The sequence below is a fragment of the Eretmochelys imbricata genome, chromosome 25 (genome assembly GCF_965152235.1).
Source record: "Eretmochelys imbricata isolate rEreImb1 chromosome 25, rEreImb1.hap1, whole genome shotgun sequence".
Taxonomy (NCBI): domain Eukaryota; kingdom Metazoa; phylum Chordata; order Testudines; family Cheloniidae; genus Eretmochelys; species Eretmochelys imbricata.
Genome location: NC_135596.1, coordinates 14,254,321 through 14,267,360, shown reverse-complemented (window position 1 = coordinate 14,267,360; position 13,040 = coordinate 14,254,321). Strand labels below are relative to the sequence as shown.

Here is a 13,040-nt window from a genome sequence, read left to right as displayed (position 1 = left end):
CAGAAAACATGGATTCAATATGCTGCTTGCTGCCACCTCTGCGTGTGGGTTGTAGCCCTTCGCCGGGGGTCACAGACCTTGGGCCTGTCTCGTTTTAGTTAGACTGTGAGCGCCGACCACCCCCTGCTTCGTATTGGTGCAGTGCCTAGCACAGTGGGGCTCTATTCCCAGCTGGCCTTCAGGCACTACCGTAATAACCCCGGTTGATAACAAATCAGTGGCAATTAGGGGTCTAGGCCCCTTTGAAAATCCCAGCATCTCCATCTATAGAATTGGGGTGGTTTTATATGTACAGGTATGTATATTACATAGATAGATAGATGGGGGGGTGTATGGGGATAGATAGATAGAGGGGCTGTATTGGAATGGATAGATAGATAGCTAGAAGGGGGTATACGGGGATAGCTAGATAGCTAGATAGAGAGGGGTATATGGAGATAGATAGACAGATAGATGGGGTGTATGGGAATGGATAGATAGCTAGATGGGGTGGGGTGCATGTAGATAGATAGATAGATATATTGTAATTGCGTCTACATAGATGGTGAAGTCAAGCATGTTAGTCACTGGCTACGTCTACACTGCAAACCCCCCTGCAGCAGCGAGTCTCAGAGCCTGGGTCTACAGACTCCGGTTTGCATTATGGGTAGGGCGACCAGACAGCAAGTGTGAAAATTTGGGATGGGGGTGGGGGCTAATAGGAGCCTATATAAGAAAAAGACCCAAAAATCAGGACTGTCCCTATAAAATTGGGACATCTGGTCACCCTAGTTACGGGGCTGAAAGCAGCAGTGTAGATGTTCCCTCTTGGGTGCCACGACCTAGCAATACGGTGTCTTAATCATTCATGAGCTGGGGGAAGGGCTTCGGGCAAGGCCAGGCAGCCCTTGGGGACAGGTGCAGCCTACAAGGATGTGGCCATCTTCTAACTGGCCCCAGCGGCAAAAGGAGGCATCACGCAGACCCCAGTTTAAGTCCTGAGCAGCACAACTGCTCTCTCCAGCTCAGAAATGATCCACGATGGGGTGGAAGGTCAAAACCAGGGGGCTGGGCTTGTTCATGCCACCTAGAGATTCTGTAGGGAGACTGTCCAAACGGGACTTGCTTGTCTAATATCCCAGAATCTAATCCTCCTTCTGGTCCCAGCCAGCCTCCTCCCTGAGCCCTCGGCACCATCTCCTCATGCTGGGGCGAGACCCTTCTCCCCTGCAGAGAACAGAAACCCCATTCACCTCGATGGACTCATTGACGCACACCTAGCAAAGGCTGCAGGGGTCAAACAGCCCCCATGCCCCAGGCTGTGCTCAGCCCTGACACTAGGGGGTGAAATTCCCGTTGACTTTGGCCCTCCGCCTTGCAAAGGATTCTCCTAGCTGAACTTTAGGGACCCTTGGTAAAGTTTTTTTTTAAAGCACATAAATGACTTAGGAGCCGAAGTCACCAAAGTGCTGGGAATTGAGGGGGCCTGTTGATTTTCCAGGAGGCTTGGACTCTTAAGTCACATGGGGTCTGAGTTAAGTGGGGTGAACAACCCCAAGGTTAGCCTAGCCCTGGTGTGGGCAGCCACACAGTGACTGTGCCTCCCGGGTGCCGACTCATCCAGGCGTGCAGCTAGGACGCCGGGGGGCCCATCCTTGGGTCTTTGCCCTGCAGTAAACTGAGCCACAGAGTTTTTCTCCAGTGGATTGTGGGAGACCTTGTCTGTCCCTCTAGGCACGTGGAGGGAATAGTGGGAAGGCCCTGGAGGACTGGCCGCATGATGTCCTTGCCACAAGTGGGCGGGTTACCAGCTCCTGCGTGAGCACTCCGCCCTAGAGGAGCCAGCTAGCCCAGGGCGAAAGCACCGCTAAACTCAGGTTTCGAGGGTTTTGGGTGTGGACGGGAGCTGGGTTAGGGGCAACCCCCGAGCAAGAACCTGAGTAAACTTTGCACTGAAGACAGATCCTTAGACACTTTGATGATTTTTGCCCCCCTTGCACTAGCGCCGGGCTCTGGTCTCAGTTACACCAGCATAAACCTGGAATAACTCTGCCAAATGCGGGTCTGATATACTGGTGCAAATCCTGAGAAACAGGCCGTCACACCCTCAATATCAACCAAGTCCACCACATTTTTAGTTCAACACCCCACAAAATTTACTCACTTGAATTTACTCAAATTGCTTCAACCAAATAATGCAAAAGATTTAAAAAGAACCCACCAACAACTGAACTAAAGTAATTTTGTTCAGACACTTTGGTAACAGAATGCAAACCCCCAAGCCCCACAGATTATATGTTTCTAAAAGAGATTACTTCCGCATGTTCCCACGCTATGGTGACGGTACTAGGACCTCAGCAGACAGACGGGCCTTTCTAGGCCGTCTGCCTTACATTCGTGTATTTCAGTCAATCGGTTTTTCCCTAGGTCTCCCCTACCCCCGCGCCCTGCTCTGTGCAATAGCAACACCGCTGAGGGCTTCAAAGCACTTCCCAAGCATTGATTAATAACGGTACAAACAACAGAGGCTCAGACACAGAAATGCTTTTGTAACACAAACCTTATTAGTAAGATAAAGAGGCCCAACCTTCCTGCTTCTGCACGAGTCATTATGACCCAGGGAGAAGAACTCCTGTGTACTCGTAGGTTACAGTTATCCGGTAAAGGGGGAATTTCACGTATTTACATTTACAACTTCTCTGTGAGGCAGGGAAAGGCCATTAATGCCATGGAGAACAAAGGCAGTCCAGAGAAACTGAGTCACTTACTCAAAGGGAGTCGCGGCCAGGGCAGGGGATTGAACCCTGGCCTCCCAGGTATGTCTACATGGCGACAAAAAACCCTGGCTGGTCCGGGGAGCTGACTCAAGCTCACCGGGCTTGAATTGCGGGGCTATAAAACTGCTGTGTAGCCGTCAGGCTGGCACCCCGGTTCTGAGCCCCTCACAAGCGAGGGTCACTAATACACAGAAGACCTGGCTGCTGAGAATAATTACCCCAGGGATGAATTTGCTGTGCTATATTTAAAGGGATACATAAAAGGAAGATGCAGATTTGTTTATTTGATCCCTTACACTTCTGGGGTAGCCACGTTTTAAACGCTCTTTTCTGCCCCTGCATTCCGGAGGTGTACCCCCCTTCCCTCCCCCACCCCCCGAGTGTCCTTTGGGTCGGTTCGGCAGGCTCCGACTCGCTGGGCACAGGCCCAGGCGTTCCCACAGGAACTGCCTGTTCTCCCCCTCACCCAACTTTTAATAAAAGGCCTTTTTATTTTGCTACAGGCTCAGCTCACGAGAGCCTTGCCACTGCGCTCCATTATAATCCCCCCAGTGCTGGAGGGGCAGAGAACACGGGGAAGGGCAAACAATCCTCCGTAGAATCCTTCTAAGCCTCACCTTGGATTTTGGGATCACTAGGAACGTGCAGGGTCAATGATCCCTGCTGAATCCAGCCGTCCTGAACCGCTGGAGATAGGATGGGAATGTTCGGCTGGGGCCTCCACGCCGGCTGCAACAGTTTCTGCCAACACCACCTCCTCTCTTATTTCACCTGATTAATAAGGCTCTGTTTTCCCAGGCCTGCAGCTGGGAAGCCCACAGCAGCTCAGGGCAGGGTTTGCTCACTACACGCCCCTCGTGGGTCTCCACCCGTCTGTCCCGGCACTAGCAAATAGTACGCTCCCCTCACACGCGCGTGTGCTCTAGTCAGTCCTTTTTAAAAAAAATCCCCAATGTTTTTCTTTCCCCAAGAGAGCCCGCGATAAGGTTGGTGCTGTGTTCTCGCTGCCAAACCTCCTTTCTTTGGCCAGGATTCAAGTTTCAAAGACAACAAAAGCTCCCAGTGCTTCTAAAAGCTGCAGTTCCAGTTTGATCCCAGACCCCAGAGAGAATTTCCAGACCCGGTGAAGTTGACTCCGACACCTAAGCCCTTTCTGCAAAGATTTTGCAATTCCACCTCTTTCCTTAACCGGGTTCTTTAAATTGCCCAAGATTTTTGTTTAGCAAGCACCTTGCTTTATTCAATTGAGCCAGTTAAGCTTGTTTTCATTTCCATCCTAGCTTTGTTACTCTAGAAATAAACAAGATAATAAACAAAATAAACAACGGCCCCTCTAAAAACCCCTTAACAACAAACAAGGATTTAAGCTCTGAAGGAAGCAGCTGGTGAACGAACATTCACGGTGCTGTGCATCGAAGGCGAACTCTCGGAGGCAGATCTGTGTGAATTCAGCCTTCTGACCTCATGAGAAGAATTTTTCTAGGCCAGGGCCTCAGCTAGCATCCATTGCCATTGCTCCACTGATGTCAATGGGGCCAGACCCCTATCTGGCTGCAGGTTGACTGATACCCGCAGGGAATCTGGCCCCCTTAAGTTCGACAGAGCTTTAAGAAAAGGAGTACTTTTCTTAAAAGCATCCGATGAAGTGAACTGTAGCTCACGAAAGCTTCTGCTCAAATAAATTGGTTAGTCTCTAAGGTGCCACAAGTCCTCCTGTTCTTTTTGCGGATACAGACTAACACGGCTGCTACTCTGAAACCTGACAGAGCTTGAGACGATCCTGACACATATGATGCAAAAATAAGGGAGCAGCTCTCCCCCGTGAAGCGATCAATACACCTTACCTTAGATTGCAGCTGCTGTCTCCAGGGCCAGCTGCGCCCGTCTCTGGCCTTAGTATTGTTGGTAAATGTGCTGCTTTCCAGCCTGGTGCTGCCTGCAGACGGGCCCCTGGCTCAGGGCGCCATTCCTGGAGCCGCTGCCTTGCGAAGGGGGTTGGCTGGGTTTCCTTTAAAAGCAGCTACCTGGGTCCCCTCTGTTTTCCTCCCCTCTTTGTTCATCTTAAAATGGCAGCCCAGGGATTAATCATTACTAGGTGCACAATCATTAAAAACAACCCACCAGCCTCCTCCCGCTGCAGCCAGGCCGAAGAGAAGGCTTGTAACTGCAGGAACCTGGCACAGCTGGAGTCAAAAACTTGGCAGCAGCAGATGGAGTGCTTAAACCTCAGCTCCCTGTTCCAGCGTGGACATAAATCGCCTTGTGTGCAAGACTCTGATCAAAGCGCCCGGCTGCGTGGCTGGTTTGACTTTAACCCCTTCCATTGGTCATGCACATGGACCGACGGGGGAGCAGCCCCCTAGGCATGGTTGAGCTGCCTCTCCCTGTCTCAGTCGGGCCCGAGAGGTCCTGCCAAGCCACAAGGATCCCAGCCCGGCACTTGGATTTTACTCCTCTTTAAGTCTTGCTCCCAGTGCGCCCCCCGCTCTTCATGGGTGCAGTGAGTTTGTGGGGTCCCAGGCTTTGCAGTCAGAGGGTGTCTCAGCTGAACGGCCCACAGGGCTTGAAGTTAAACATGGGGCATGTTGGCAGGATTGGGGCCTTAACTAGCTCTGGACGCCTTGTTGTTTCCAATTTTTAAATAAAAAGCAGTTTTGTAAGTGGAGAAAGAACCTAAAGCCAGGTGTGTTGCAGTGAACGTGCGAATAGCAGGGCTGCTCCGACCAGCTGCCCGCACCGGGATGGCTGTCAGTCAGGGTGTTCTGAAATTCTCCCTCTGCAGCTAGCTTTCAGCGCTGGTCACTAGTGCTAACAATCCACAGATGCACCAGGGTAGCTCATCATGGGTCTGTCTACACTGCATTGTAAACCCAGGCTTTTCCAAGCCCATTCTTGAGTGTCCACGCCGCACTGTAAACCTGGCTTTACAACTGCTGGACCCGAGTTGCACAGCTGGGCTAACGGCTTGAGCTGCATCCACACTGCAACATGACAGGGCTCGGACCCCAGTCACAGCGGGACTCAGGCTCCAATCCATCCCCCAGCAGGGTCCAAGGACCTGGGCCTTGAGTGTTTGCTGACCTTAGTCAGGCTGATGTGTGTAGCCAGGAGGCTCAAACCTGAATCAGAGCCTGGGCTTAGTGTGCAGGGGAGACACACCCCACGTCGTCTCACTCTGCTCCCTAATGACCACATGGGGACGGCCCAGGAACTGAACCTGGGACCTTCCCAGGAAGAGCACGAGACTTTCATGAGCTTGAACTAAAGAAGTAAATCCCCCTGGGGGGAAGCTGCAACAGAGTCACATCCTCTGGGGGGAGGGGGGGTGTCTCAGGGCATGGTGAGCAGAGAGCTCTGCTAATTTCCCACGTGATGCTGCTATGACCCACAGTGCTTTTAGCGGAGAGCACGTGTGTTAGCATCCCTTCCCTCACATCTTCCCCTTCCGGGACCCTCTCCAGGGGAATTCTGGCGCAGGGCAGGGCAGATCCTGCTGGCTACAGGGACTTCACACACGGGCCGCCAGGTGTATTTTATTCACTGGAGAAGCCATTGCTCCTTAGGGACAGTTACGGGCACCCCCCAAAGCTCAGTTTTTGCTGCACAGATGAATGCTGCCCCCCTCCTCCGATGGCTGCTTTGCAGACAGAGTAAGGGAGAGTGGCAATGAAGTCATGCCCGTAAGAGGCAATCTCCAGCCTGGCTCCCAGGGCTCCAGCCAGGGACCACATTACAGGAGTCAGGGTCCCAATCCTGCTCCCGCTGAAGTCAATGACCTGATTCAGACCAGTGCAAGTCCACTGTCCTCAGTGCCATGACTCCCAAGTTTACACCAGCATGAAGTGACCACAGATCCAGGCCCGGGGGCGTTTTATCCTCCATCACAACAGTTCTCTTCAGCCAGAAGCTTTGTCCAGTTTCACAGCTTCTCCCCAGGGTCCGCCTAGAGGATGAGTCTGGCTGCTGCTGGCTGGAGCAGATGCACGGTGCACCTGGTTACCTATTCCCGTGAGCAGGAGTGATGCACCTCTCCCCACCCCGCCTGAGGCCCCACTCCTCCCACCCCCAGCTTCGGTCCCACCTGGAGAGTGCACACCAGCAATGCTGGTTCCCAGCCCCAGCTGGTGAGGGGGCAGCACGGGGCAGGGATGGTGCCTGACCCACATGTGACCCAGCTGAGGTGTGTGTGTGATGCACAGGAGGCCACAAGGCACAAGCACCCCCATAGGTGCTGGAACTAGGGGTGCGGCCGCACCCCTTGGCTGGGAATGGTTTCCATTATAGACAGGGTTTACAGTTTGGTTCAATAGCTCTCAGCACCCCCACTATACAAATTGTTCAAGCCCCCCTGAGCGCCCCCCAGTGTCCTGTATCCTGCTCTCTTTCAGGCCGAGATCTCCCAGACATCAGCAAGCCCCAGAGTAAATCAGGGCTGGCGGCCAGGGTGTTGGGGACCAGCCCAGGGGTGGTATGGTGCCACCCCGCAAGTGCCAGGCTCAGAAGTACATGGAGCCCTCCTTGGCTGTCCGGTCGTACTCCTGGATCCGCGCTTTGATGTGCGTGAGCTTCTTCTTCAGGTAGTCACAGCGCTCCTGTTTCTCCAGGAAGGTGGGGTCCTGCAGGGATGGGGAACGGGTCCTTTGTCAGCATCACCACTGCTGGATCTGGGCTTCACCCCCCTATCCGCTGCCCGCGGGCATTCACAAAACAATGACTAGAGACTGAACTGGGGAACAGGGTTTCCAAAAGGATCCGGGATTTGCTCCACGCTCTCGACCCTGCGGGGAGCTGCATCCCTGCTGGCACCGACCGGGCCCCGAACAGCTCTTGAGCCAAGCGGAGAAGCAGGGAGCGCTTTCACCTGGGGACGTTCCTTTGTACGGGGCCTGAGCCCTCAGCTGGAAAGGCCAGAGCCGTTATGGCTGCCCTGTTGTGAGCAGCCCCAGGCAGGCCAGGATTGAGAGACGGCACAAAATCCCGTCAGCCAGTCTGGGGACCCCAAGAGAATCACAGGTTCTATCTGCATCCAGCAGCCACCATAGAGAATCCCCATTCGAGTCATTTGAACCCAGTCTGGCTCTTCCGTATCACGGGGGCTCCGCAGCCACACGTGTGGGAATGCCCAAGACCCCCCAGTTGGCCAGAGGGGCCCTGCTCCTTTGGGAGAATTCTTTAGCCAGAGGTGCCCCAAGCACCGTTCAAATGGGGACACGGGCAGGAGAGCCTCAGGGCAGGTCTGTTCAGCTATTGGGATGTGACTAGCTCATGCGGACACACCCAAGCTGGCTTGAATCCGGCTAGCTCGGCCATCGGGGCAGGGAGGTTGTGCTGCCACAGCGTCACTGGGACCCGAGCTAGCTCAGATACGTCTGCACACTGCAATCACGCCCTGTGATGGGGCGAGCTCCAGGGTGTGCAGCGTCCCCCCGAGTCGGTCTGCCTACTAGCCTCCGCCCCTTGGCTTGTCCCATGCGAGTCCAGCACCATGCCCCTAACTCACCCTCTTTTTCTTCTTGTACTCCTTCCAGATGTTGGAGACCCGGCTCTGTTCCTGCGGAGCACAAAGCAGTGGGTGAGGGGGCCTGGCTGAGCTGTGCCGGACAGGAGCAGCCCCAGCAAGCCTGGGTCATCAGCAGAGCTGGCGGGAGCGGAAATTTGGCCAGAAGATTTGGAAACATTTTTCTGTTCGGAATTGGCACCTTTCAATTCTGGTGAATCAGTGTTTTCCGACAAGAGACTGCGCCCCTGGAATACTGTGGCCAGCTCCAGGAATTAGCTGCTAACCAGCCAGCCAGGGACCCCACCAACACCCTGGGAATAGAGGGGGGGTTAATTTCCCCCCTTCAGCTGGGCGTCTGGCAGGGTAACTGTGACAAGGGCCCGGCTGGGAAATGCTGCTGCTCTTTTGATCTGCCAGCTGGGCTCTCAGATCCCGGAAAACCAGGAACTGCCCCTGAACAATCCTCTGTGTCTTAGGGTAGCTCTGAAGACAGCGGGTGGTAAATAACCAGAACTGCAAAGCCTGGAGTTGGCTTGGATCCCAGCAGATGACCAGCTTCCCCTTTCCTCAATCAGCCCTGGGCGTCTGCTCCGAGTATTAATGAAACCAGCAGGAGCCGTGTCGGTTCATGGGCCACAAGGGTTTGACTTGAACTGGCTTCCTCAAGGAAGCCCCAGCGGAACCCGAAGCACAAAGCTCAGTCCCGCCGGTCCAAGGAAAATTTCCGGACAGCTTTGTCACAAGAGCGACAGCGGCTCCTTTCTTGTTCCTCAGTCGACCCTCTGATGCGTCTAGCCTCACGCCGGAACCAGTCTATGGCTTAGGCCACATTGTTCTACCTGCTTCTGGCGGGTTCCCGACCTGTCTCCAGCCCTGGGCTTCTTTGCCAACACTGCGAGAAAGGGGCCGACCAATTCCAGTGGGTTTTTTGTGGCTTGTTCCTGTCCCAGTAGGAAATCCACTGGGACCCGTCAATTCATTCCACCAAACATTCCTCACTGCTGAGCCAGGCAGGATAGGAAGCGGACCCCTAGCGGTGGAGAGGCCCCACATCCCAGCCCTGGCTCCGACCTGCCCGTGCCGTGCCCCCTCTGGTTAGCAACTGACCTTCCGGCTGGGTGTGAGACGCGGCAGCCGCCTCATCACGGCGTCCAACTCCTTGAACTTCTGCAGCGCCGCATGGACCTCATGGTGGAGCTCCTTGTACTCCCCGTACTGGTCATTGAAGACGGCCTTGTACTTCTCTCTCTCCTCAGGGCAGCAGATCCCCGGGTATTTCCTACCCAGCCCCAAGAGACTCTGTGATAGGTGGGGGGTGGAGCTGGCAAGGGATGGATCCGCGAATGGTGGGAAAATGTTAACCCGTGGGGCAGGAGGAAATCAGGGACTTCTTAGGAAGGAAAGTATCTGCAGACCTAGGTGGGTGCTCAGACATCATGTGTATTATCATCGTACCTAGATGCAGTGACTTGCTCAAGGTCATCCGGAGAGCCCGTGACAGAGGCAGGCATTGAACCCAGGTCACCTGGGTCCCAGGCCAGAGCCTCAGTTCCCGGGATGGAGAGTGACGCAGAAACCCAGTGCTGCCGTCTTAGCACCCCGCCCCGCCCCTGCTAATGACCCTGCTAAACTCACCAGTGCATAGCCCTGAGCCAGCCTTCGCCTGCTCCCGCGGCCGGGGACATGGATGGGGCGGGCGGGTCGTTACTTACACAACATAGTCGGGGACGATGTGCGGCTTCGGGGTGTGCCCCGTTGGGATGGAGCAACTCAAGGCCCCCAACTCCTCTCCCTTCTCGGAGAACGCCAGCTGTTTGGTGACCTTCCTGGGGAGGCTCCCGGACGGCATCACCTCATCCTGGAAGACGATCCGCTTGGGTCTGGCTTGCAGGAGGACGGGGTTGTGCTTAAAGAGACAGAGGGGAGTGAGGCTCAGCAGCAAAGCGGCAACCCACATGGGCCTCAAATAGTGAGCTCCTAGAGCCCGGGTTAACACTCCAGGCCCCATAGCCCACTTCCTCAAGAGCAGCCTCCCATCTCTAGGCATGGCCTAGCCACTGGAGGGAGACTTTGCCTAGGAAGGGTTAGGCAAGCCCCAACCCCTCAGCCCCATGCAAAGGGCGAGGGCACAAAGTGGGTGTCTGCGCTGTAGGCAGGGGGTGTGATTGCAGCTCCTGTAGATACGGAGATCAGCCCTAGCTGGGTAACAATAGCAGGGAAGCTGCGGCGGCATGCCCAGGACCCTGGGTAGGGACCTGAGCTGGCTTTGATGTACTCCAGTGCGCTAGGTCTGCAGGAGTGGCAGTCACGCACGTCCCGACGGCTGGGCAGAAATACCCGGAGAGAGGGAGGCTCCTGCCGCACAGAGCCAGCGAGCTGCCAGCCGCCAGTCTGAGTGACGGCCGTCTCTGACGCAGCGGGGGCTGGAGATGGATGGCTGCTCCAGAAGGAGGATTCGTGCATCTTCGGAAGGCTCCGGTTCGTGGGTCCCCCACATGGAACCATTTCCTGTTCCTAAGGAGTTAATCCCCCAGCCCTCAGTATAACCACCACTGTCTCCAGCTCGGGGTTTGCCCTGACCCTTGTAGGACTCTCTGCCACAGCCTCACCCCACACAATGCAACCGTGCATGGGGCTGGGGGCGTAGGGCCAGGTTACTCACAGCCCTGGCGCCCTTTTATACCAGCTAGCCAGGCACGAGCCCCCCAGGGGAGCTCCCCAGCACAAGGAACCCTCTGGGGGGCCTGGGGGGAGGGGGAAGCTGTGGGCAGGCTGGAGGAGGGAGGGGGCGTCTCAAAAGTAGAAGGGGGTGTGGCTTAGGTGGGTCTGCATTCTGCCTCCCTGCAGTGCCCCGTAAGGGCCTTTGAAGCATGGGTGGTGAAACAGGGCACCCGCGGCTTAAGCTAGGGGCCACACCGGCCCCTGTAGCCCTGAAACAGAGGTACCAAGTGCCTCCCCTCCGCCCCTGCCTGGGGTGAATCCTTCCCGGAGCCAAGAGAAGGCGCTGGGCCCTGGGGGCAGGGAAGGGGGCAGAAGCGCTAGGAAGCGGCCTCCTCCTGCTCCGGGGCAGGCGTCCCTGGGGAGGACTCACTAGCGCTTCAAAGGCCTCCCGCTGCTTCCTCGCCATCTCATGCCTCCACATCTTCAGACACACCAGCGCCCCGGCCAGGTAGAGCAGGGTGGTGATGAAGAGGAAGGCGATCGCTGCCACCTGGCCCCCTTCCACCCGGCAGAAGGCAGCTAGGAGCGGGTTGCTGGCGAACAAGGAGTAGCACAGGCCGCCACGGTTCACGTCGTTGACGTAGGCGATGGCCGCCCCCATGTAGAGGAGGAACATGATGATGTTGAGGGCGAACTCCGTCAGGGGCCACCAGTGGGAGTCTAGGAGGATGGTCCTATAGTACATGGTGACCCCCAGCCCCAAGAGGATCACCGTGACCAGCCACGCCAGGCTGGCCACCACCAGCACAAAGGGGGTCATGGGGCCGTAATAATTGTACCCGTAGCCCCCCCCAAAGAGGCCGTCCGACAGCAGGTTCCCGCCGTACAGGTTGTACCACTGGTAGTCCTTCTGGATGTAGGCACAGACACAGGCAAAGACCATGCCGCCAAAGAGCAGCTCCAGCCCGGCCATCAGCCTGAGCAGGCCTGGCCATGACTTCATGTAGGAGTACTTGAGGTTGTAGGCCTCCAGCTTCTCCTCATAGCTCGGCAAGGCGGGTTGGCCCTGCTGGCTCTTGGGGGGAGACATCTCTGTCTCCTGGTTACACTCAGAGGGGCTGGACCAGGAGGGTTCCTGGAAACCGCTGCTGGAGCTGCCATCGCGGGCTGGCCTGCGGCGATCTAACAACGGACTTACGGGTGGGGAGCTCTGGGCAGCGGCGTAGGCCAGCGGCAGGAACGGCTCGGGCTCTCGCCTCCATCTTTGGAAAAAGTTCTTCCACGACGGCGGGATAAAACGCCTGACGGGCTTCAAGTGACAGGCCTCTTGGTTCTCTGAGCTGTGGGGAACGTCCCCGACGGGTGGCTGGGCGGGCAGGGGAGGCTCACGGGTGGAGGAATCGAAAGAGTCAGACAAGTCGCTCTTGCCAGGGTAGGACCTGCCGGATGCCCTGATCCGGGCTGGCGAGGGCCACATTTGCCAGGAGGAGTTTAGCGGGTCTCCGTCTGACTCCACGATAGGCTGCCTCTTCTCCCTGGAGGAGGTGGAGTTCGCCATGTCCAAGGAGTCATAGCATTTCAGTCCCTAGTCTCATCAGCACCGCTGGGACCGGGGGGAGCTCCCCTCTCTCCGATCTGGCCAGGCCCTGTTGGAGCGGGAAGGAAGAAACAGGGCCAGGTTAACGCTGAGGTTCATAGGCTCTTTGCTACAAGCCCATTCGTTTATTCATTACATCAGCAAATAAAATTCCCTTGGTGAGAGTCGGCACCCTGCTCTCTCATCCCACTCTCCATTCCCGCGCACCTGCAGCTCCCATTGACTTCAGCTGCAGTGGCCTCCTAGCCCTATGACAGGCAGTGTGGTCTAGTGGCCAGTGGCCAGGAGACCTGTGTTCTTGTCCCAGGCCTGCCCATGGACCTTGGGTAAGTCACTGCCCATCTGTGTGTTTCGCTAGCCTCCTCTTGTCTGGTTAGACTGAGCCCTTCAAGGCAGGGACTGTCTCATACTGGGTACGTACAGCGCAGCGGGGCCATGGTCTTGGTGTGCACCTTGGAGTGGTGCTGCAGGTGCTCCAGAGCAGGGCTTAGAACCCCGCAATGCCCGCGCTCGGACCGCGAACCCC

At 56.2% G+C, this 13,040-nt stretch overlaps 1 protein-coding gene across 1 annotated transcript; it reads right to left on the bottom strand.

The window, feature by feature from the left end:
• Window positions 1-7,252: 7,252 nt before the first annotated feature.
• OCEL1 (occludin/ELL domain containing 1) lies at window positions 7,253-12,475 on the bottom strand. The gene is made up of 5 exons (XM_077805480.1): window positions 11,348-12,475; window positions 9,969-10,162; window positions 9,364-9,535; window positions 8,257-8,307; window positions 7,253-7,372 (listed from the first exon to the last, which is right to left on the bottom strand). Exons 1-5 carry the CDS (start codon window positions 12,473-12,475, stop codon window positions 7,253-7,255), a joined length of 1,665 nt encoding a protein of 554 aa, XP_077661606.1.
• Between the last annotated feature and the right edge of the window lie 565 nt (window positions 12,476-13,040).

Coding starts and splice junctions, on each gene's coding strand:
- OCEL1 (XM_077805480.1), bottom strand. CDS start 12,475: ATGGCGAACTCCACCTCCTCCAGGGAGAAGAGGCAGCCTATCGTGGAG. Junction 9,536..9,968: donor ATCGTCCCCGACTATGTTGT/GTAAGTAACGAC, acceptor GGGGCTGGGTAG/GAAATACCCGGGGATCTGCT. Junction 7,373..8,256: donor AGTACAAGAAGAAAAAGAGG/GTGAGTTAGGGG, acceptor CCATCCCTGCAG/GACCCCACCTTCCTGGAGAA.